This window comes from Salmo salar, chromosome 16 (assembly GCF_965601325.2).
Source record: "Salmo salar chromosome 16, fSalSal1, whole genome shotgun sequence".
In the NCBI taxonomy this organism is placed as follows: Eukaryota; Metazoa; Chordata; class Actinopteri; order Salmoniformes; family Salmonidae; genus Salmo; species Salmo salar.
The window spans coordinates 24,548,885-24,574,021 of record NC_138306.1 but is presented as its reverse complement, the minus strand read 5'-3'; the positions used below and the strand labels follow the sequence as shown (position 1 = coordinate 24,574,021).

The 25,137-nt window shown below is 46.3% G+C and overlaps 1 protein-coding gene across 1 annotated transcript in view; it reads left to right on the top strand.

The window, feature by feature from the left end:
- LOC106573401 (transcription factor Maf) overlaps positions 1-25,137 on the top strand; it is a 66,045-nt gene that overhangs the window by 7,914 nt on the left and 32,994 nt on the right. Inside the window, exon 2 of the mRNA XM_014148413.3 lies at positions 3,399-3,473. Within this exon, the coding sequence (XP_014003888.1) occupies positions 3,399-3,426 (28 nt within the window). The 3' untranslated portion in view covers positions 3,427-3,473. The remainder of the gene's footprint in view (positions 1-3,398; positions 3,474-25,137) is intronic.

The following is a 25,137-nucleotide window of genomic DNA, read 5'->3' as shown; positions in this document are numbered from 1 at the left end:
ATTATAATGCATTTAATTCAATATATGCATTGTTAGGAAGAAATCTGAGCTCATCCAAACGCCCTCAATTCCTCCGCTTGCATATTATATCCATCCAAGAACGATCTTTTGGTATTTGTTTCATTAGTACATTGTTGACATAGTCCCAAAATGTTTTGCTTGTCAGCAATCAATTTTTCAAGAAATGTAACTTTCAAAATACAGAAATCATCCCCGTATGATGCATTTTTCATCATTTGATGCTGCGTTTTTACGTCATATAACGCAAAATGCATCATACGGGGATGATTTCTGTGTTTTGGGACTATGTCAACAATGGACTAATGAAACAAATACCAACAGATAGTTTTTGGGTGGAGTTTTCCTTTAAGAGACTCAGCAACAGAGCAAAGGTTGTAACCACCTCTAGTTGTTTCTGTATGCAGTATGAAAGCTGCTTTTGTAAACCAATTATGTTATTATTAATATTAAGTAATAGGACCCCCACCCACACACACACAAACACACACACCCAGACTTGCCCTTACAATGACACCACAAAGGGTTAAACACATATAGTATTCACATTCAAAAGAGGAAACAATTTCAATCTCTTCCACTCACTCCCCATCTGCATCTCTCTGTGCGTTGCGATAAACATTTACATTTAAAGTGATTTAAATCAACCGCGTTTATGTACCTCTGTACTGCGTCCATCACACTGCCCTAGGAATGCAGGAGTCTCTCTCTCTCTCTCTCTCTCTCTCTCTCTCGGCTGAGTTATGTGTCATTTATTTGAAAAGCTAATAATTTAGCATTTCCCCCCTCCTGTCGCGGTGCGGGCTGCAGGGTGAGGAAGCTGTATATTTATACAGGGTCGTATTGCCTTCTCTCTGCCGACTGGCTTGGTGAGACTGCGCTCCTGGATAGCCACAGATATGTCAGGGTGTTTGTGAATGTTTGAAACTGTCGGGTTGTATAACATCTATCTAAACCCAAATCACCCATACATGTGATACATACACATTTGTTGTAAAATATGAATTTCCAATATAATTTAGCAATATGTGCTCTACAATCCATCTCATGCAGTACTGTTCACTCTTAGGAAAAAAGGGTTCTAAAGCTGTCCCCATAGGAGAACCCTTTTTGGTTCCAGAGAGAACTCTTTTTGGTTTCAGGTAGAACCCTATGTGGAAATGGTTCTACATGGAACCGAAAAGGGTTTTACCTGGAACTAAAACTAGTTCTTCAAAGGGTTCTCCTATGGGAACAGCCAAATAACCCTTTTAGGTTCTAGATAGCACCTTTTATTCTAAGAGTGTACTGTGCGCATCCTTTCACTCACATTTGAATCTGCTGGAAAACCCCTCCTGATCAGAATATATAATTAACTAAAGGGCAACAGATGAATGCTAATTATGATAGAGTTCTAATTTAGCAGCATAGTCTTCTGAAACACAGATAAACATTCCTTCAGATTGTTGAGTTGCAGGTCAGAGAGTCTGCTGTGTGTGTGTGTGCAAGCGTTTGTATGCATGTGTGTGTAGAGTTGGAGCTGAGCCCGACCCCTGTGTGTTTTACCTGCAGCTCATTGAAGCTGTGAGGTGATTTACCCTTCTACTGCAGTCAGACACTGATTTAAATCAACCGCCTTTATGTACCTCTCTGCCCAAGGAATGCAGAAGTCACAGTCTCTCTCTCTCTCTCTCTCTCTCTCTCTCTCTCTCTCTCTCTCTCTCTCTCCTCTCTCTCTCTCTCTCTCTCTCTCTCTCCTCTCTCTCTCGTCTCTTCTCTCCTCTCTCCTCTCGCCCTCTTCCTCTGTCCTCTGTCCCTCTTCCTCTCTCTCTCCTCTCATCTCCTCTTCTCTCTCTCTCTCTCTCTCTCTCTCTCTGTCTGTCTGTCTCTCTCAATTCAATTCAATTTGCTTTATTGGCATGACGTAACAATGTACATTTTGCCAAAGCTCACTTTGGATATTTACAATATGAAAATAATAAGAATCAAAATTGTCAATGAGACAACAGTAACAACAATAACCAAGGGTCAAAATAACCATACATTGAACAATAGCAATAGTGGAGGACACTTTGCTTTATCGTGGCCAGGACGCAGTTGTAAATGAGAACTTGTTCTCAACTAGCCTACCTGGTTAAATAAAGGTGAAATAAAAAATAAAAAATGTGCAGGTTGATTGGTCTGTCAGACATTGTCCCTCATCTTACGGCAGGCAGCAATGTAGTGTGCTGCCAACCCACAGCTCTCTGCGTCCTCCCCCAACAGGACGGGTAGCCTACTCTCATCAGAGAGGTCTTTGAAACCTTGAATAAGGGTTTGAAATTTGGGGAAATGACACTCTAATTATTTTATATTTTTCACATTTTGTCAGGAAATGCAGCTCCGTCTCAGGTTCTGCTGTTGTGCAGTGGCTGCGCAGCATCTCTATCTCTATCTCTATCTCTATCTCTCTCTCTCTCTCTCTCTCTCTCTCTCTCTCTCTCTCTCTCTCTCTCTCTCTCTCTCTCTCTCTCTCTCTCTTACTCACTCTCTCTCTCTCTACTCACTCACCAGTCTAACAGACATTGATCTCCAGCCAGACAAGGTGACCCAAAGTGTTGTTCAGCTCTTCCGCTGTCTCTCTCCTCTCCTCTCCTCTCTCTTTTATCTGTACATGGGAAAGACCCTGACCTCACCCACTGGTGCCATGTCCTAGCATTCTCTCTGTGTCCCCACTGATGGGTGTGCATGCACCTGTTTGTACGCGTGTTGCTTTCGATTATATCTACCTTCTTATTTATCAGCAGAATGTCTGCAAATGAATATCAATTTCTACAGCTCCTGGTCAACTTCACACTCAGTAGCACACATTAGCAGTACACATAACAGGACTCAGTAGGCTACTGCACCTTCAATCTCTACAGAAAGTGATCAGGGTGTGTGTCATTACCATCCTGCTTTCTCTCAGAGTGGTGTGTGGTAGTGGTAACTCCTGGCTAAGCAGGACATGGCCCATATGGTCTCAAATGGCATTACTGGAAAAATTAATGTCTTTCATTGTTGCTTAAATATGTATAAAGAGGCTTTAATGTGCTCTTTCTCTTTCTTTCTCTCTCATTCACCTCCCTCCCTGCTACAGTCTTAGAAAAAAAAGGGTTCCAAAAGGGTTCTTTGGCTCTCCCCATAGGGGAACCCTTTTGGGTTCCAGTTGGAACCCTTTTTGGTTTCAGGGAGAACCCTCTGTGAAAAGGGATCTTCCTGGAACCAAAATGGTTCTTTAAAGGGTTATCTTATGGGGACAGATTACTAACCCTTTTAGGTACTAGATAGCACTTTTTTTCCTAAGATTGTACAGAAGCTTAGCGTATGTTTTAGTGAAACTACTATGTTTTAATCCTTGCTTTTATTATCTCTATCCTCAGGACGTCGAGAAAGTTCCTCCATCTGTGATAGTGACCCCTGAACCCTGCCCCCTGCCCCTTGACCTGGAGTCTGAGGTAACATCCGCCATCTTGTCCCTTCTCCTCCTCAGCTCACTGATCACCTGGTTCATAACACACACATTACTTTTTTAAGCTAGCTATATTATTGCTTTAAAACAATTCTGGAAAAGGTGAAAAGTATACACATTCACAACAAAATCTGTATTGTGTTTAATATAATAGTTATTCATATAATTGCATCTTATTGTTTGTTTATTATTGTTATTTCTGATACTTATTAAATACATATTTAGCATTTTATGAAGCACAATTGTACAGTTATACTGAAGGATATACATATTAATAGTATTAACAATTTTGATTATCATCATTGAATGGTCTTTAAAAAATATTTATCAAGTAACTGTTAGTGTCTCTTATAAAAATGGGTTCACTATTTTACAAAATAATTTTGCACATTTCAATAGGGGTTGACTTTGCTGATTTAATTTGAGAAATGTTATAATAATTGTTCACAATCTTCAGAGTGATAAAAACACACTTCCTTACCTCAGAACTTTTTTCTGTGTTGATTTTGTTTAGATTTTGGATGATATTACCACAGTATGTAACCTCTGAATGTGTCTCTATACAGTGAGACAGTCCAGACGATAGGTTGGCCTCTGTTTTCTATACCTCTGGTGAAGCTGTGTGTTGATAGTCTGAGATTTCTGCTTGTGAAGGCAGGCAGCGGTAGCTGTACAGGCTCCATACAGATTAGAGTTAAGTGCTAATGATTTTAATGGTCGGCGCGACCAGAGGACAGACAGGCAACTAGCTCAGGAGGACGCCTTTCTTGTTGGGACTTCTTTCACCTTCTATATCAGGGATCATCATCTGGCGGCTCGCATCAATTTGCAGAGTACAAATGATTTCGAATTATGTTCCGGCCCCCTGACCGTCCACTCTAGAAAATATCTGCTCGCGGCTGAATCTAGTTGATGTTCCCTGCTCTATATGTTGTGATAATTACAATACAAATCTCCCAACAAAGTCCTCAGTTTTCAGTATGCAGAAATCAGAGGACAGTGACTGTACATAAGGTATCCTTTGAGGATTGTGACAGCATATATTTGACAGGCTCGTGTCTCTGTGGCTTGTGTCTGTGACGGAATGCAATTCTCTGTCTGGTGTCCGACAGCACAGGCTGATTGACAGGTGGGGTGTGACATGCCCTCTCTCTGCTCCCTAGTGGTCATTGGATAGGGTCACGACCTTTCACCTCTCAGCTGACCCTTGACCCTGGGACTCTGTCTCCTATCTCCATGGGGACAGACTTCACTTCTCACACTGACAGACAGAGGGACGGGTGGGAGTATGTGAGGAGATTGAGGGAGAGAGAGAGGGATGGAGGAACCTCTCTATCGGGGCAGACAGACAGACAGTCAGTGAAGGATGGCGTGCGGAAGGAGGAAGGGAGAAGAGGAGGGAAGAAAAAGAGTTAGGGATGGAGGGATCTGGCTGTGGGTGCAGCCAGACAGGCAGGCAGACAGGGAGAGCGGAGGCAGGCAGTGACCTTACTGTTGTCCCAGTAGGATCGAAGGGCTTATTTAAAGGCCTGGTCAATGTGGAGTATCACCCTCACATATCACTGTGTCTGAGATAGCAGCCTCACAGCCTGACGACTCATCACCACTGTAATACAACGCTCACATACACACTCAGACACAGTGTGTGTGTCCACTTCGTGAAATAACTCTCCGAAAAGCCCCGGAAATGTTGAACAAAGACAGCATCAATATCAGCGTCACAGTTGCTCTGTGTGTTTGTTAAATATATACTCTAAGGAATCGTGTGGCAGTGACAGGGTTAAAGCCGATCAGTGCAATATAAGACAGTGGTGTGTGTGTGGCTGCGACATTAGGACACCTGCATACTTCAGCATTTTCTGCCTGTCAGGAGTTCTGAGGTCACTGGTTGGGGGAGAGGGGAGGTGGGGGTTGGAGGAAGGGGGAGCAGAGTGAGGGAGAGAGGGGGGGTTGTAGAAGCAGGCTCAAGCTATAGAGCACGTTACAGGGTGTGAGTGTGTGTGCGTGCGTGTGTGTGTGTGTGTGGTGCCTCCCAGGCTGCCAGCAGGCAGGTCAGGTTGTTATGGAAGGACACAGACACAGCAACATCACGGTGTGTGTATGTGGGGAGGTACTATATGTGGGTGAGTATATGTATTTTTCTTCATTAATACAGTATTTGTCTTATGGTACAGAAAAATCCTTGCATATATATATATATATATATATACATACATACATACATAATGTCTCAGAGCACCCCTCTTCTCCTTTCAAATTATGTTAATGTCCAATGCTGTGTGTCTCTTCTCCCATGTTTCTAGTTGTGTGCACAGAGCCAAAATGTAGTCTGTTTTATTCAGATGTATTTTAATGAGTCTTTGGTGGAGACTTTGGTAGAGTGTGTGTTGCGAGGGGGGGGGGGGGGGGGGGGGTCGGCAGAGACACTGTTGTCCTCAGGTAGGGAATGTCTGTTCACAGCATGATTGAGAGAGATGCAGTGATTACTTGTGAGTTAGTTCAGGGGAAATACATTACACTATCATAGTTCTTAGCCTTAGGGTCTTCCTGTAGCCCACAGCGTTCCCTCATCTCCTCCCTCTCTCCTCTTTTCTTCTAGATTCATCCTCTCCTCACACGCACGCACGCACGCACGCACGCACGCACGCACACACACACACACACACACACACACACACACACACACACGTGCGCACACACACACACGCACACACACACACTTCTCCTTCCTCTTGTCTTCCCTCTCCTCTCTTCCCTGCAGTGTCTCCCCAGCACTAGCTCGTTAGCTTTGCACCCCGTGTCTAATTAAACTCCAGCAGCCCTTGTGTTAGCGCTGAAGCTATAGAGTTGTTAACATGGCACAATACCAACACTCCTCAGGATATATCTCAATACATAGTCCTACAGGAAGAATCCATCTAGCTGCAATACACACCCTGGCCCCGATGCTAATGTTTATTAAAAACCCAACTAGCTACCATTTGAACAGCCACACAATGCAGCACTCTACATCTAAATAGAGATTTGCCTCAGTATAATTGAGCATGGATCCCTGTACTGGGACGTCCTAGCTGTACTGGATATGTGCTTGCGCGTGTGCAAATTCCTGCACGGACTAAATCTTTCACCTTGGCATATAGTGCATCCATAACATTGTGTGTTTATGTGTGTGACTCCTGTCCCTCCTTATATAAATGTACCTACTAGTCCCAGTGCATCCATAACCAGCTGCAGCCGTCCATCCCCTCACTCTAACACCCTTTTATTTCCCTCTCGCAGGGCACACACACACACACACACACACACACACACACACACACACACACACACACACACACACACACACACACACACACACACACACAGAGAGAGAACATATTGCCTAGGCCTGGCTGGAACAGGAGGCTTCTCCTGCTTGTTATCTTGATAAATAACCAGGCTGCAGGGAAACTGCTGAATTCTAGCTTTCTCCCTCTATATCCTCAGGATGACATTCATTTGAAGTGTTGCGAGGGAACTAACTAACACAGAGATAAATAAGGAGATGCCAGTGCTAAACACACTCTGCTGTTCCCATATATAAACTGAGTGAACAAAACGTTAGGAACACCTTCCAAAATATTGAGTTGTACCCCCTTTAGCCCTCAGAACAGCCTGAATTCATCGGGGCATAGACTACAAGGTGCTGAAAGCGTTCCACAGGGATACTGGCCCATGTTGACTCCAATGCTTCCCACAGTTGTGTCAAGTTGGCTGGATGTCCTTTGGGTGGTGGACCATTCTTGATACACACAGGAAACTGTTGAGTGTGAAAACCCCAGCAGCGTTGCAGTTCTTGACACACTCAAAAGTGGCATGGTTCGTATTTCCAAGGAAGCACATATGCCTCAATGCAGTCATATTTGTGGCTAATTGGGGGTGTGACTTTCAGTTAGTTGTTTTTGGCCACCCATTCCACGGTCTGTCTCTCTCTCTGCCCCCCCCCCCCCCCCCGTCTCCCCCGTCTCCCCCCACCCCAGCATGGAGCATCCTGCTATAAGACACCCCATTATTTTAACAATGTATGGTGTGGTGCATAAAAAGGTCACTCCCTGATATCTAGCTCCATGTAACAACAAGATGTATGGACTAAACCCTGCAGACTCTTCTGTCACAGTCTCAGTGTTTTACAGTGGGGTAGAAAGAGGGATTCATATACCCGCTGGAGTTGGTGCATCACACTGTGTGTTAAAGCTTCCAGACTAGCAAAAAGGCTTTGACAAGTTCTGGGTTAACATTACTGTTTGTGTGTGTTTGGTTCCCCTATAAAGCAGTGTTTTAACTGTCCTGCTGTATTTATCACATGCTGTCATGACATGGCCATGTGATCACATGAACCACTGCCAGCAATTAAGCCCTATAAGTCACTCATTCACAGAAAGAGGTAGAACATAGGAGAGACAGAGAGAGAGAGAGAAAGAGAGAGGGAGGAAGAGAGAAATTGGTGGGTAAGGGAGAGAACAGCAAATAATAGACGTTTGCATTTTTTTTCTATAGTAAGTCATTTCGTTATTCTATTGTATATTAATGTGCTTCCGCTATGTGTTCATGCTAAATTAATTATAGAGAGAAAGAGACAGAGACAGACAGAGAGAGAGATAGATGTGAGTGAGAGTGAGCCAGCCGCAGAGGCTATATATCAGCTGTGTGGTCTACATCTCTCTCTCTCTCTCTCTCTCTCTCTCTCTCTCTCTCTCTCTCTCTCTCTCTCTCTCTCTCTCTCTCTCCTGCTAGACTGACTTATCACTGACGTATCCCCTCTCCCCTCCTCAGCACATGCTAGCTAGACTGATGGATTCCTCCCTGTACACAGTAGAGTAGACCTACAGACTGACGGATGGCTCTCAACTGATGGCTCTCTTCTCTGCTGCTAGCATCCCAAATTTTACAGCTACCTGTACATTACCATATAAGCTAGTCTATCTCTAAATAGTCTCTTTAATTTGGACTATTCTCACTTGGCCCTGATTTATCATGGTAAAAGTGGTTCCAGTTGTAATCAGTGAATTGATGTACTGAAGCTACTACTCAGTGCCTGCAGGGCACGCTGGCTGGCTGGCTGGACCAGGGCTGACCTCTGCATTGCCTGTATCAGTTTCTTCAAACCTGGAGGCAGGGTACATACAGAGACTCAGCCTGGTCACTGGCTTTTAAATGGCTGATTAAACTTTCATGACAGGAAAAGGACAGGTTCTGGTGATGGAAGAGGAGAGTAGAGAACACACATTCACACTCCTAATAGACTACCGCAAAACCTTTAATGCATGCTCCGATTGAGCCTGTTTAACACACACACACACACACACACACACACACACACACACACACACACACACACACACACACACACACACACACACACACACACACACACACACACACACACACACACACACACACACACACACACACACACACAGTGTTTAACAAGCAGGTATTCGAGGGATAAGAGAGTTTTAATGATTGGGGAAGTGATTCCCAGCAGATCTGCTCTCTCTGGTTTCCCAGTCCTCCCCTCTGTCGATGTCTCAGATAATGATGTCAATGAGAACGGATGCAGTGAGAAAAGGAGGGAGGAGAGGAGGAGAAACATGCTGCTAATCGCTAGGCCACAGAGGAATCTCTACATCAGACAGACAGATACAGATGGGGAGAGAGAGAGAGAGAGAAAGTAGCAACGTACTCATGCTCAGAGTACTGAGTAGGCTACATTAACTGTTCCTGTTGTCACAGACACTTAGGGGTTAAATCTCCCTTTCCCTCTCTGCTCCACTCTCACTGTTCTGTTAGTGGCCATTTTGGAAGTGTGCTCAAATCTTACATAAACAGGGCAATGTGCCCTCCTCACTTTGCCTCCCCCTCTCTCTCTCCTTTCTCCCCTGCTCCCTCCCCCACTCAATGCTCCTGTGCTCTACTGCTCTGGGTCAAGGTTGACACACATACGCCACAGAGGGAGGGAGGGAGGGAGGGAGGGAGGAGGGAGGGAGGGAGGGAGGGAGGGAGGGAGGGAGGGAGGGAGGGGGAGGCTCGCAGGAGGTGGAGCAAGAGAGAGGTGTGCATGAGGGATCTCTCTTTATCTGTATCTTCCTGCCTCCCTCACTATATTTATTTATTTCTCATATGCAAACACACACAGGTCTATTTTAGAACAGGAAAGTGAGACACTTCCAGCAGGAGTGAACACCACCTGCTCACAACAACACTTTATTTACACTAAAAACTCAAATTCTGAGAAATACTTATTTGTTTACATTCATATACAGTATGTTATTTTCTGTCCTTCACATTGGCTTGTACTGTACGTTCTCCATGAGTTCCATTCCCCCAGTGATCTCCAGTGATTGGCTGTTAGATTTAGGGGTGTTGACCTGCTGTCAGGGTTAGATTGAACCAATCAGAGTCATGACAGGAGACAGACAGAAGAACACCTGCTAGACAACACCATGTCCCTCCCCTATCCCACCTATCTCACCTGTACTCAGCTCGATTCAGGGCCACACAGCTTGCTGAGCAGAGGTGTGTGTGTGTGTGTGTGTGTGTGTGTGTGTGTGTGTGTGTGTGTGTGTGTGTGTGTGTGTGTGTGTGTGTGTGTGTGTGTGTGTGTGTGTGTGTGTGTGTGTGTGTGTGTGTGTGTGTGTGTGTGTGTGTGTGTGTGTGTGTGTGTGTGTGTGTGTGTGTGTGTGTGTGTGTGTGTGTGTGTGAGTCTGTAGAAGAGGTTTAGTTTGCAGTATCACAGAAAGATTGACTGGGGGGGGGGGGGGGGCATTTATTTGATGCAGTTTTTGTTGCTTTGTTTTGCGGTGTAGTTATATGATTAGTGAATACCTGGGACTGATAACACTGGTCTGGCATTAGGGTTAGAGCATATGGGGCTCCCATCTGCAGACACACACACACTCGCGCGCTACCGAACGCGCACACACAAATTCCTGCTGTGAAGAGTGGAGCCTGAGAGGTCAAGTCCACATTCCATGCCTTCAGTCCCAAAGGGGTCACAGGGGACATGGGGCGGTCACTTTGGAGTCAGAGGGGAGGTCATAGGTCAGGTTAATAAGAATCAAAAGAGAAAGTCTACGTTTCTTTCATATCCTCTTGATGTTTTTCATGTAAGCTTTAGGCCGTGTCCAAATACCCATACTTTCTAAATAGTTGGCTTTTTGGGTATGTGAAAAAATAAATGTAAAATGTAGTATGCTTTAAATGCCAGGATGTCATACTCATTTCAGCTTTTCATCAAGTAGAAGTCGCTGCACATTATTCAGGAAGAGTATTGTCTTATCACACTCATGTGTTTGACAGCAGCTGATAATCAGGGGATGTGCTTTACATAAATGAACATATGGTGGGGATCAAGTGGGATTGTGCATTAGATGACCCCTTGGATGAGTAGTATGTTGATATTTGTTTCTTACTGCATACGTTTTTACTAAACAGTACATTCTAAATACTTTGCAGGGCTATTAATACACAGTATGTTGTTTTAGTAAGTAGTAGGCAAGACAGATTTCGGACACAGTCTTTGTCTAAGCAGGGGTTATTGGCAGTGAGGGTTGTGAAGAAGGATCATTTTATTGCATGTCAGCAGAGTTGAAGTTTGCAACAAATAAATGGTATTGTTATTCTGCTGCTAGCTTCAGCATCAACATGTAATAAAGCAGGGTTTTTTCTCCGTGGCTCCTCTCCTCTACCAGGCGTGGATAATTACATGTTCTTTTTAATTTAAGTTCCATTAGAGCTGTTTTCCAGAATGTCTTCGTTTTAACTTTATTTTTTTTCCATCATCAAAGTGAAATCTAAAAAGGGCGATCATTGCAATTTAATTACGACAAATCCCTTTGTGAATTTCCTCTAGTGTTTGTTTACAAGTGTATTTGCCTGCTTCTGCAGTTTTTGTGAGGGCTTGTGTGTGTATTGCTTGTGTGCATCTCTGTGTGTGTGTCTGTGTGTTTTAATGGCTACAGTATGCACTTGTGTGTGTGTGTGTGTGTGAGTGTGTGTGTGTGTGTGTGTGTGTGTGTGTGTGTGTGTGTGTGTGTGTGTGTGTGTGTGTGGGGGGGGATCAATCGCACTGGGCTTTATGTAAATAGATAAGATGGTATTTTATTCCCAATCAGAGGAATCTCCTGTCACGTCCCAGTCTCTACATAATAACCTCCAGCATCGCTCTGTACCCCCGACACACACACACACACACACACACACACACACACACACACACACACACACACACACACACACACACACACACACACACCCCCCCCCCGAGCGCTTTGCAGACACTGCACATTTCCTCTCTCAGGGGGGAAATGCTTTGATAAATGAAAATAAATACTTTTCTTCACATAAAGAGCTAACAGGGAAAGGAAGGAGGGTAGAGAAAGGGGGAAGTGGTAATGAGAGGGAATAGGGTAAAAGACAGTGAGGAAGAGGAGTAAAATGGGTAATGAGGGGGATAGGGTAAAAGACAGTGAGGAAGAGGAGTAAAATGGGTAATGAGGGGGGATAGGGTAAAAGACAGTGAGGAAGAGGAGTAAAATGGGTAATGAGGGGGGATAGGGTAAAAGACAGTGAGGAAGAGGGGTAAAAGGGGTAATGAGGGGGGATAGGGTAAAAGACAGTGAGGAAGAGGGGTAAAAGGGGTAATGAGGGGGGATAGGGTAAAAGAGAGTGAGGAAGAGGAGTAAAATGGGTAATGAGGGGGGATAGGGTAAAAGACAGTGAGGAAGAGGGGTAAAAGGGGTAATGAGGGGGGATATGGTAAAAGACAGTGAGGAAGAGGGGTAAAAGGGGTAATGAGGGGGGATAGGGTAAAAGACAGTGAGGAAGAGGGGTAAAAGGGGTAATGAGGGGGGATAGGGTAAAAGACAGTGAGGAAGAGGAGTAAAATGGGTAATGAGGGGGGATAGGGTAAAAGACAGTGAGGAAGAGGAGTAAAATGGGTAATGAGGGGGGATAGGGTAAAAGACAGTGAGGAAGAGGGGTAAAAGGGGTAATGAGGGGGGATAGGGTAAAAGACAGTGAGGAAGAGGGGTAAAAGGGGTAATGAGGGGGGATAGGGTAAAAGACAGTGAGGAAGAGGAGTAAAATGGGTAATGAGGGGGGATAGGGTAAAAGACAGTGAGGAAGAGGGGTAAAAGGGGTAATGAGGGGTGATATGGTAAAAGACAGTGAGGAAGAGGGGTAAAAGGGGTAATGAGGGGGGATAGGGTAAAAGACAGTGAGGAAGAGGGGTAAAAGGGGTAATGAGGGGGGATAGGGTAAAAGACAGTGAGGAAGAGGGGTAAAATGGGTAATGAGGGGGGATAGGGTAAAAGACAGTGAGGAAGAGGAGTAAAATGGGTAATGAGGGGGGATAGGGTAAAAGACAGTGAGGAAGAGGGGTAAAAGGGGTAATGAGGGGGGATAGGGTAAAAGACAGTGAGGAAGAGGGGTAAAATGGGTAATGAGGGGATAGGGTAAAAGATAGTGAGGAAGAGGGGTAAAATGGGTAATGAGGGGGGATAGGGTAGAAGACAGTGAGGAAGAGGGGTAAAAGGGGTACTGAGGGGTTTGGGTAAAAGAGTGAGGAAGAGGGGTAAAAGTGGTAATAAGAGGGAATAGGGTAAAAGACAGTGAGGAAGAGGGGTAAAGGGGGTAATGAGGGGGATATGGTAAAAGACAGTGAGGAGGAGGGGTAAAAGGGGTAATGAGGGGGGATATGGTAAAAGACAGTGAGGAAGAGGGGTAAAAGGGGTAATGAGGGGGGATAGGGTAAAACACAGTGAGGAAAAGGGGTAAAAGGGGTAATGAGGGGGGATAGGGTAAAAGACAGTGAGGAGGAGGGGTAAAAGGGGTAATGATGGGGGATAGGGTAAAAGACAGTGAGGAAGATGGGTAAAAGGGGTAATGAGGGGGGATATGGTAAAAGACAGTGAGGAGGAGGGGTAAAAGGGGTAATGAGGGGGATAGGGTAAAAGACAGTGAGGATGAGGGGTAAAAGGGGTAATGAGGGGGATAGGGTAAAAGACAGTGAGGAAGAGGGGTAAAAGGGGTAATGAGGGGGGATATGGTAAAAGACAGTGAGGAAGAGGGGTAAAAGGGGTAATGAGGGGGATGGGTAAAAGACAGTGAGGAAGAGGGGTAAAAGGGGTAATGAGGGGGGATATGGTAAAAGACAGTGAGGAGGAGGGGTAAAAGGGGTAATGAGGGGATATGGTAAAAGACAGTGAGGAAGAGGGGTAAAAGGGGTAATGAGGGGGGATATGGTAAAAGACAATGAGGAGGAGGGGTAAAAGGGGTAATGAGGGGGGATATGGTAAAAGACAGTGAGGAAGAGGGGTAAAAGGGGTAATGAGGGGGGATATGGTAAAAGACAGTGAGGAATAGGGGTAAAAGGGGTAATGAGGGGGGATAGGGTAAAAGACAGTGAGGAAGAGGGGTAAAAGGGGTAATGAGGGAGATATGGTAAAAGACAGTGAGGAAGAGGGGTAAAAGGGGTAATGAGGGGAGATAGGGTAAAAGACAGTGAGGAGGAGGGGTAAAAGGGGTAATGAGGGGTTTGGGTAAAAGAGTGAGGAAGAGGGGTAAAAGTGGTAATAAGAAGGAATAGGGTAAAAGACAGTGAGGAGGAGGGTTAAAGGGGGTAATGAGGGGGATATGGTAAAAGACAGTGAGGAGAGAGGGGTAAAATGGGGTAATGAGGGGGGATAGGGTAAAAGACAGTGAGGAAGAGGGAGTAAAAGTGGGTAATGAGGGGGGGATATGGGTAAAAAGACAGTGAGGAAGAGGGGTAAAAGGGGTAATGAGGGGGGATAGGGTAAAAGACAGTGAGGAAGAGGGGTAAAAGGGGTAATGAGGGGGGATAGGGTAAAAGACAGTGAGGAAGAGGGGTAAAAGGGGTAATGAGGGGGGATAGGGTAAAAGACAGTGAGGAAGAGGGGTAAAAGGGGTAATGAGGGGGGATAGGGTAAAAGACAGTGAGGAAGAGGGGTAAAAGGGGTAATGAGAGGGGATAGGGTAAAAGACAGTGAGGAAGAGGGGTAAAAGGGGTAATGAGGGGGATATGGTAAAAGACAGTGAGGAAGAGGGGTAAAAGGGGTAATGAGGGGAGATATGGTAAAACACAGTGAGGAAGAGGGGTAAAAGGGGTAATGAGGGGGGATATGGTAAAAGACAGTGAGGAAGAGGGGTAAAAGGGGTAATGAGGGGGGATATGGTAAAAGACAGTGAGGAAGAGGGGTAAAAGGGGTAATGAGGGGGGATAGGGTAAAAGACAGTGAGGAAGAGGGGTAAAAGGGGTAATGAGGGGGGATAGGGTAAAACACAGTGAGGAAAAGGGGTAAAAGGGGTAATGAGGGGGGATAGGGTAAAAGACAGTGAGGAGGAGGGGTAAAAGGGGTAATGAGGGGGGATAGGGTAAAAGACAGTGAGGAAGAGGGGTAAAAGGGGTAATGAGGGGGGATATGGTAAAAGACAGTGAGGAAGAGGGGTAAAAGGGGTAATGAGGGGGGATAGGGTAAAAGACAGTGAGGAAGAGGGGTAAAAGGGGTAATGAGGGGGGATAGGGTAAAAGACAGTGAGGAGGAGGGGTAAAAGGGGTAATGAGGGGTTTGGGTAAAAGAGTGAGGAAGAGGGGTAAAAGTGGTAATAAGAAGGAATAGGGTAAAAGACAGTGAGGAGGAGGGTTAAAAGGGGTAATGAGGGGGATATGGTAAAAGACAGTGAGGAAGAGGGGTAAAAGGGGTAATGAGGGGGGATATGGTAAAAGACAGTGAGGAAGAGGGGTAAAAGGGGTAATGAGGGGGATAGGGTAAAAGACAGTGAGGAAGAGGGGTAAAAGGGGTAATGAGGGGGATATGGTAAAAGACAGTGAGGAGGAGGGGTAACAGGGGTAATGAGGGGGGTATGGTAAAAGACAGTGAGGAAGAGGGGTAAAAGGGGTAATGAGGGGGGATATGGTAAAAGACAGTGAGGAAGAGGGGTAAAAGGGGTAATGAGGGGGGATAGGGTAAAAGACAGTGAGGAAGAGGGGTAAAAGGGGTAATGAGGGAGGATAGGGTAAAAGACAGTGAGGAAGAGGGGTAAAAGGGGTAATGAGGGGGGATATGGTAAAAGACAGTGAGGAAGAGGGGTAAAAGGGGTAATGAGAGGGGATATGGTAAAAGACAGTGAGGAAGAGGGGTAAAAGGGGTAATGAGGGGGATATGGTAAAAGACAGTGAGGAAGAGGGGTAAAAGGGGTAATGAGGGGAGATATGGTAAAACACAGTGAGGAAGAGGGGTAAAAGGGGTAATGAGGGGGGATATGGTAAAAGACAGTGAGGAAGAGGGGTAAAAGGGGTAATGAGGGGGGATATGGTAAAAGACAGTGAGGAAGAGGGGTAAAAGGGGTAATGAGGGGGGATAGGGTAAAAGACAGTGAGGAAGAGGGGTAAAAGGGGTAATGAGGGGGGATAGGGTAAAACACAGTGAGGAAAAGGGGTAAAAGGGGTAATGAGGGGGGATAGGGTAAAAGACAGTGAGGAGGAGGGGTAAAAGGGGTAATGAGGGGGGATAGGGTAAAAGACAGTGAGGAAGAGGGGTAAAAGGGGTAATGAGGGGGGATATGGTAAAAGACAGTGAGGAAGAGGGGTAAAAGGGGTAATGAGGGGGATAGGGTAAAAGACAGTGAGGAAGAGGGGTAAAAGGGGTAATGAGGGAGGATAGGGTAAAAGACAGTGAGGAAGAGGGGTAAAAGGGGTAATGAGGGGGATATGGTAAAAGACAGTGAGGAGGAGGGGTAAAAGGGGTAATGAGGGGGGATAGGGTAAAAGACAGGGAGGAGGAGGGGTAAAAGGGGTAATGAGGGGTTTGGGTAAAAGAGTGAGGAAGAGGGGTAAAAGTGGTAATAAGAAGGAATAGGGTAAAAGACAGTGAGGAGGAGGGTTAAAAGGGGTAATGAGGGGATATGGTAAAAGACAGTGAGGAAGAGGGGTAAAAGGGGTAATGAGGGGGGATATGGTAAAAGACAGTGAGGAAGAGGGGTAAAAGGGGTAATGAGGGAGATAGGGTAAAAGACAGTGAGGAAGAGGGGTAAAAGGGGTAATGAGGGGGATATGGTAAAAGACAGTGAGGAGGAGGGGTAACAGGGGTAATGAGGGGGGTATGGTAAAAGACAGTGAGGAAGAGGGGTAAAAGGGGTAATGAGGGGGGATATGGTAAAAGGCAGTGAGGAAGAGGGGTAAAAGGGGTAATGAGGGGGGATAGGGTAAAAGACAGTGAGGAAGAGGGGTAAAAGGGGTAATGAGGGAGGATAGGGTAAAAGACAGTGAGGAAGAGGGGTAAAAGGGGTAATGAGGGGGATATGGTAAAAGACAGTGAGGAAGAGGGGTAAAAGGGGTAATGAGGGGGGATATGGTAAAAGACTGTGAGGAAGAGGGGTAAAAGGGGTAATGAGGGGGATAGGGTAAAAGACAGTGAGGAAGAGGGGTAAAAGGGGTAATGAGGGGAGATATGGTAAAACACAGTGAGGAAGAGGGGTAAAAGGGGTAATGAGGGGGATATGGTAAAAGACAGTGAGGAAGAGGGGTAAAAGGGGTAATGAGGGGGGATATGGTAAAAGACAGTGAGGAGGAGGGGTAAAAGGGGTAATGAGGGGGATATGGTAAAAGACAGTGAGGAAGAGGGGTAAAAGGGGTAATGAGGGGGGATATGGTAAAAGACAATGAGGAGGAGGGGTAAAAGGGGTAATGAGGGGGGATATGGTAAAAGACAGTGAGGAAGATGGGTAAAAGGGGTAATGAGGGGGGATATGGTAAAAGACAGTGAGGAATAGGGGTAAAAGGGGTAATGAGGGGGGATAGGGTAAAAGACAGTGAGGAAGAGGGGTAAAAGGGGTAATGAGGGAGATATGGTAAAAGACAGTGAGGAAGAGGGGTAAAAGGGGTAATGAGGGGAGATAGGGTAAAAGACAGTGAGGAGGAGGGGTAAAAGGGGTAATGAGGGGTTTGGGTAAAAGAGTGAGGAAGAGGGGTAAAAGTGGTAATAAGAAGGAATAGGGTAAAAGACAGTGAGGAGGAGGGTTAAAAGGGGTAATGAGGGGGATATGGTAAAAGACAGTGAGGAAGAGGGGTAAAAGGGGTAATGAGGGGGGATAGGGTAAAAGACAGTGAGGAAGAGGGGTAAAAGGGGTAATGAGGGGGGATATGGTAAAAGACAGTGAGGAAGAGGGGTAAAAGGGGTAATGAGGGGGGATAGGGTAAAAGACAGTGAGGAAGAGGGGTAAAAGGGGTAATGAGGCGGGATATGGTAAAAGACAGTGAGGAGGAGGGGTAAAAGGGGTAATGAGGGGTTTGGGTAAAAGAGTGAGGAAGAGGGGTAAAAGTGGTAATAAGAAGGAATAGGGTAAAAGACAGTGAGGAGGAGGGTTAAAAGGGGTAATGAGGGGGATATGGTAAAAGACAGTGAGGAAGAGGGGTAAAAGGGGTAATGAGGGGGGATATGGTAAAAGACAGTGAGGAAGAGGGGTAAAAGGGGTAATGAGGGGGATAGGGTAAAAGACAGTGAGGAAGAGGGGTAAAAGGGGTAATGAGGGGGATATGGTAAAAGACAGTGAGGAGGAGGGGTAACAGGGGTAATGAGGGGGGTATGGTAAAAGACAGTGAGGAAGAGGGGTAAAAGGGGTAATGAGGGGGGATATGGTAAAAGACAGTGAGGAAGAGGGGTAAAAGGGGTAATGAGGGGGGATAGGGTAAAAGACAGTGAGGAAGAGGGGTAAAAGGGGTAATGAGGGAGGATAGGGTAAAAGACAGTGAGGAAGAGGGGTAAAAGGGGTAATGAGGGGGGATATGGTAAAAGACAGTGAGGAAGAGGGGTAAAAGGGGTAATGAGAGGGGATATGGTAAAAGACAGTGAGGAAGAGGGGTAAAAGGGGTAATGAGGGGGATATGGTAAAAGACAGTGAGGAAGAGGGGTAAAAGGGGTAATGAGGGGAGATATGGTAAAACACAGTGAGGAAGAGGGGTAAAAGGGGTAATGAGGGGGGATATGGTAAAAGACAGTGAGGAAGAGGGGTAAAAGGGGTAATGAGGGGGGATATGGTAAAAGACAGTGAGGAAGAGGGGTAAAAGGGGTAATGAGGGGGGATAGGGTAAAAGACAGTGAGGAAGAGGGGTAAAAGGGGTAATGAGGGGGGATAGGGTAAAACACAGTGAGGAAAAGGGGTAAAAGGGGTAATGAGGGGGGATAGGGTAAAAGACAGTGAGGAGGAGGGGTAAAAGGGGTAATGAGGGGGATAGGGTAAAAGACAGTGAGGAAGAGGGGTAAAAGGGGTAATGAGGGGGGATATGGTAAAAGACAGTGAGGAAGAGGGGTAAAAGGGGTAATGAGGGGGATAGGGTAAAAGACAGTGAGGAAGAGGGGTAAAAGGGGTAATGAGGGAGGATAGGGTAAAAGACAGTGAGGAAGAGGGGTAAAAGGGGTAATGAGGGGGATATGGTAAAAGACAGTGAGGAGGAGGGGTAAAAGGGGTAATGAGGGGGGATAGGGTAAAAGACAGGGAGGAGGAGGGGTAAAAGGGGTAATGAGGGGTTTGGGTAAAAGAGTGAGGAAGAGGGGTAAAAGTGGTAATAAGAAGGAATAGGGTAAAAGACAGTGAGGAGGAGGGTTAAAAGGGGTAATGAGGGGATAGGGTAAAAGACAGTGAGGAAGAGGGGTAAAAGGGGTAATGAGGGGGGATATGGTAAAAGACAGTGAGGAAGAGGGGTAAAAGGGGTAATGAGGGAGATAGGGTAAAAGACAGTGAGGAAGAGGGGTAAAAGGGGTAATGAGGGGGATATGGTAAAAGACAGTGAGGAGGAGGGGTAACAGGGGTAATGAGGGGGGTATGGTAAAAGACAGTGAGGAAGAGGGGTAAAAGGGGTAATGAGGGGGGATATGGTAAAAGGCAGTGAGGAAGAGGGGTAAAAGGGGTAATGAGGGGGGATAGGGTAAAAGACAGTGAGGAAGAGGGGTAAAAGGGGTAATGAGGGAGGATAGGGTAAAAGACAGTGAGGAAGAGGGGTAAAAGGGGTAATGAGGGGGATATGGTAAAAGACAGTGAGGAAGAGGGGTAAAAGGGGTAATGAGGGGGGATATGGTAAAAGACAGTGAGGAAGAGGGGTAAAAGGGGTAATGAGGGGGATATGGTAAAAGACAGTGAGGAAGAGGGGTAAAAGGGGTAATGAGGGGAGATATGGTAAAACACAGTGAGGAAGAGGGGTAAAAGGGGTAATGAGGGGGGTATGGTAAAAGACAGTGAGGAAGAGGGGTAAAAGGGGTAATGAGGGGGGATATGGTAAAAGACAGTGAGGAGGAGGGGTAAAAGGGGTAATGAGGGGGATATGGTAAAAGACAGTGAGGAAGAGGGGTAAAAGGGGTAATGAGGGGGGATATGGTAAAAGACAATGAGGAGGAGGGGTAAAAGGGGTAATGAGGGGGGATATGGTAAAAGACAGTGAGGAAGAGGGGTAAAAGGGGTAATGAGGGGGGATATGGTAAAAGACAGTGAGGAATAGGGGTAAAAGGGGTAATGAGGGGGGATAGGGTAAAAGACAGTGAGGAAGAGGGGTAAAAGGGGTAATGAGGGAGATATGGTAAAAGACAGTGAGGAAGAGGGGTAAAAGGGGTAATGAGGGGAGATAGGGTAAAAGACAGTGAGGAGGAGGGGTAAAAGGGGTAATGAGGGGTTTGGGTAAAAGAGTGAGGAAGAGGGGTAAAAGTGGTAATAAGAAGGAATAGGGTAAAAGACAGTGAGGAGGAGGGTTAAAAGGGGTAATGAGGGGGATATGGTAAAAGACAGTGAGGAAGAGGGGTAAAAGGGGTAATGAGGGGGGATATGGTAAAAGACAGTGAGGAAGAGGGGTAAAAGGGGTAATGAGGGGGATAGGGTAAAAGACAGTGAGGAAGAGGGGTAAAAGGGGTAATGAGGGGGATATGGTAAAAGACAGTGAGGAGGAGGGGTAACAGGGGTAATGAGGGGGGTATGGTAAAAGACAGTGAGGAAGAGGGGTAAAAGGGGTAATGAGGGGGGATATGGTAAAAGACAGTGAGGAAGAGGGGTAAAAGGGGTAATGAGGGGGGATAGGGTAAAAGACAGTGAGGAAGAGGGGTAAAAGGGGTAATGAGGGGGGATATGGTAAAAGACAGTGAGGAAGAGGGGTAAAAGGGGTAATGAGGGGGATAGGGTAAAAGACAGTGAGGAAGAGGGGTAAAAGGGGTAATGAGGGGGTTATGGTAAAAGACAGTGAGGAGGAGGGGTAACAGGGGTAATGAGGGGGGTATGGTAAAAGACAGTGAGGAAGAGGGGTAAAAGGGGTAATGAGGGGGGATATGGTAAAAGACAGTGAGGAAGAGGGGTAAAAGGGGTAATGAGGGGGGATAGGGTAAAAGACAGTGAGGAAGAGGGGTAAAAGGGGTAATGAGGGAGGATAGGGTAAAAGACAGTGAGGAAGAGGGGTAAAAGGGGTAATGAGGGGGGATATGGTAAAAGACAGTGAGGAAGAGGGGTAAAAGGGGTAATGAGAGGGGATATGGTAAAAGACAGTGAGGAAGAGGGGTAAAAGGGGTAATGAGGGGGATATGGTAAAAGACAGTGAGGAAGAGGGGTAAAAGGGGTAATGAGGGGAGATATGGTAAAACACAGTGAGGAAGAGGGGTAAAAGGGGTAATGAGGGGGGATATGGTAAAAGACAGTGAGGAAGAGGGGTAAAAGGGGTAATGAGGGGGGATATGGTAAAAGACAGTGAGGAAGAGGGGTAAAAGGGGTAATGAGGGGGGATAGGGTAAAAGACAGTGAGGAAGAGGGGTAAAAGGGGTAATGAGGGGGGATAGGGTAAAACACAGTGAGGAAAAGGGGTAAAAGGGGTAATGAGGGGGGATAGGGTAAAAGACAGTGAGGAGGAGGGGTAAAAGGGGTAATGAGGGGGGATAGGGTAAAAGACAGTGAGGAAGAGGGGTAAAAGGGGTAATGAGGGGGGATATGGTAAAAGACAGTGAGGAAGAGGGGTAAAAGGGGTAATGAGGGGGATAGGGTAAAAGACAGTGAGGAAGAGGGGTAAAAGGGGTAATGAGGGAGGATAGGGTAAAAGACAGTGAGGAAGAGGGGTAAAAGGGGTAATGAGGGGGATATGGTAAAAGACAGTGAGGAAGAGGGGTAAAAGGGGTAATGAGGGGGGATATGGTAAAAGACAGTGAGGAAGAGGGGTAAAAGGGGTAATGAGGGGGATATAGTAAAAGACAGTGAGGAAGAGGGGTAAAAGGGGTAATGAGGGGAGATATGGTAAAACACAGTGAGGAAGAGGGGTAAAAGGGGTAATGAGGGGGATATGGTAAAAGACAGTGAGGAAGAGGGGTAAAAGGGGTAATGAGGGGGGATATGGTAAAAGACAGTGAGGAGGAGGGGTAAAAGGGGTAATGAGGGGGATATGGTAAAAGACAGTGAGGAAGAGGGGTAAAAGGGGTAATGAGGGGGGATATGGTAAAAGACAATGAGGAGGAGGGGTAAAAGGGGTAATGAGGGGGGATATGGTAAAAGACAGTGAGGAAGAGGGGTAAAAGGGGTAATGAGGGGGGATATGGTAAAAGACAGTGAGGAATAGGGGTAAAAGGGGTAATGAGGGGGGATAGGGTAAAAGACAGTGAGCAAGAGGGGTAAAAGGGGTAATGAGGGGGGATATGGTAAAAGACAGTGAGGAAGAGGGGTAAAAGGGGTAATGAGGGGTTTGGGTAAAAGAGTGAGGAAGAGGGGTAAAAGTGGTAATAAGAAGGAATAGGGTAAAAGACAGTGAGGAGGAGGGTTAAAAGGGGTAATGAGGGGGATATGGTAAAAGACAGTGAGGAAGAGGGGTAAAAGGGGTAATGAGGGGGGATATGGTAAAAGACAGTGAGGAAGAGGGGTAAAAGGGGTAATGAGGGGGATAGGGTAAAAGACAGTGAGGAAGAGGGGTAAAAGGGGTAATGAGGGGGATATGGTAAAAGACAGTGAGGAGGAGGGGTAACAGGGGTAATGAGGGGGGTATGGTAAAAGACAGTGAGGAAGAGGGGTAAAAGGGGTAATGAGGGGGGATATGGTAAAAGACAGTGAGGAAGAGGGGTAAAAGGGGTAATGAGGGGGGATAGGGTAAAATACAGTGAGGAAGAGGGGTAAAAGGGGTAATGAGGGAGGATAGGGTAAAAGACAGTGAGGAAGAGGGGTAAAAGGGGTAATGAGGGGGGATATGGTAAAAGACAGTGAGGAAGAGGGGTAAAAGGGGTAATGAGAGGGGATATGGTAAAAGACAGTGAGGAAGAGGGGTAAAAGGGGTAATGAGGGGGATATGGTAAAAGGCAGTGAGGAAGAGGGGTAAAAGGGGTAATGAGGGGAGATATGGTAAAACACAGTGAGGAAGAGGGGTAAAAGGGGTAATGAGGGGGGATATGGTAAAAGACAGTGAGGAAGAGGGGTAAAAGGGGTAATGAGGGGGGATATGGTAAAAGACAGTGAGGAAGAGGGGTAAAAGGGGTAATGAGGGGGGATAGGGTAAAAGACAGTGAGGAAGAGGGGTAAAATGGGTAATGAGGGGGGATAGGGTAAAAGACAGTGAGGAAGAGGGGTAAAAGGGGTAATGAGGGGGGATATGGTAAAAGACAGTGAGGAGGAGGGGTAAAAGGGGTAATGAGGGGGATAGGGTAAAAGACAGTGAGGATGAGGGGTAAAAGGGGTAATGAGGGGGGATATGGTAAAAGACAGTGAGGAAGAGGGGTAAAAGGGGTAATGAGGGGGGATAGGGTAAAAGACAGTGAGGAAGAGGGGTAAAAGGGGTAATGAGGGGATGGGTAAAAGACAGTGAGGAAGAGGGGTAAAAGGGGTAATGAGGGGGGATAGGGTAAAAGACAGTGAGGAGGAGGGGTAAAAGGGGTAATGAGGGGTTTGGGTAAAAGAGTGAGGAAGAGGGGTAAAAGTGGTAATAAGAAGGAATAGGGTAAAAGACAGTGAGGAAGAGGGGTAAAGGGGGTAATGAGGGGATATGGTAAAACACAGTGATGAAAAGGGGTAAAAGGGGTAATGAGGGGGGATAGGGTAAAAGACAGTGAGGAGGAGGGGTAAAAGGGGTAATGAGGGGGGATAGGGTAAAAGACAGTGAGGAAGAGGGGTAAAAGGGGTAATGAGGGGGGATATGGTAAAAGACAGTGAGGAGGAGGGGTAAAAGGGGTAATGAGGGGGATAGGGTAAAAGACAGTGAGGATGAGGGGTAAAAGGGGTAATGAGGGGGGATATGGTAAAAGACAGTGAGGAAGAGGGGTAAAAGGGGTAATGAGGGGGGATAGGGTAAAAGACAGTGAGGAAGAGGGGTAAAAGGGGTAATGTGGGGATGGGTAAAAGACAGTGAGGAAGAGGGGTAAAAGGGGTAATGAGGGGGGATAGGGTAAAAGACAGTGAGGAGGAGGGGTAAAAGGGGTAATGAGGGGTTTGAGTAAAAGAGTGAGGAAGAGGGGTAAAAGTGGTAATAAGAAGGAATAGGGTAAAAGACAGTGAGGAGGAGGGTTAAAAGGGGTAATGAGGGGGATATGGTAAAAGACAGTGAGGAAGAGGGGTAAAAGGGGTAATGAGGGGGGATATGGTAAAAGACAGTGAGGAAGAGGGGTAAAAGGGGTAATGAGGGGGATAGGGTAAAAGACAGTGAGGAAGAGGGGTAAAAGGGGTAATGAGGGGAGATATGGTAAAACACAGTGAGGAAGAGGGGTAAAAGGGGTAATGAGGGGGGATATGGTAAAAGACAGTGAGGAAGAGGGGTAAAAGGGGTAATGAGGGGGGATAGGGTAAAAGACAGTGAGGAGGAGGGGTAAAGGGGTAATGAGGGGGGATATGGTAAAAGACAGTGAGGAAGAGGGGTAAAAGGGGTAATGAGGGGGGATATGGTAAAAGACAATGAGGAGGAGGGGTAAAAGGGGTAATGAGGGGGCTATGGTAAAAGACAGTGAGGAAGAGGGGTAAAAGGGGTAATGAGGGGGGATATGGTAAAAGACAGTGAGGAAGAGGGGTAAAAGGGATAATGAGGGGGGATAGGGTAAAAGACAATGAGGAAGAGGGGTAAAAGGGGTAATGAGGGGGGATATGGTAAAAGACAGTGAGGAAGAGGGGTAAAAGGGGTAATGAGGGGGGATAGGGTAAAAGACAGTGAGGAAGAGGGGTAAAAGGGGTAATGAGGGGGAATATGGTAAAAGACAGTGAGGAAGAGGGGTAAAAGGGGTAATGAGGGGGGATATGGTAAAAGACAGTGAGGAGGAGGGGTAACAGGGGTAATGAGGGGGGATATGGTAAAAGACAGTGAGGAAGAGGGGTAAAAGGGGTAATGAGGGGGGATATGGTAAAAGACAGTGAGGAAGAGGGGTAACAGGGGTAATGAGGGGGGATATGGTAAAAGACAGTGAGGAAGAGGGGTAAAAGGGGTAATGAGGGGGGATATGGTAAAAGACAGTGAGGAAGAGGGGTAACAGGGGTAATGAGGGGGGATAGGGTAAAAGACAGTGAGGAAGAGGGGTAAAAGGGGTAATGAGGGGGGATAGGGTAAAAGACAGTGAGGAAGAGGGGTAAAAGGGGTAATGAGGGGGGATATGGTAAAAGACAGTGAGGAAGAG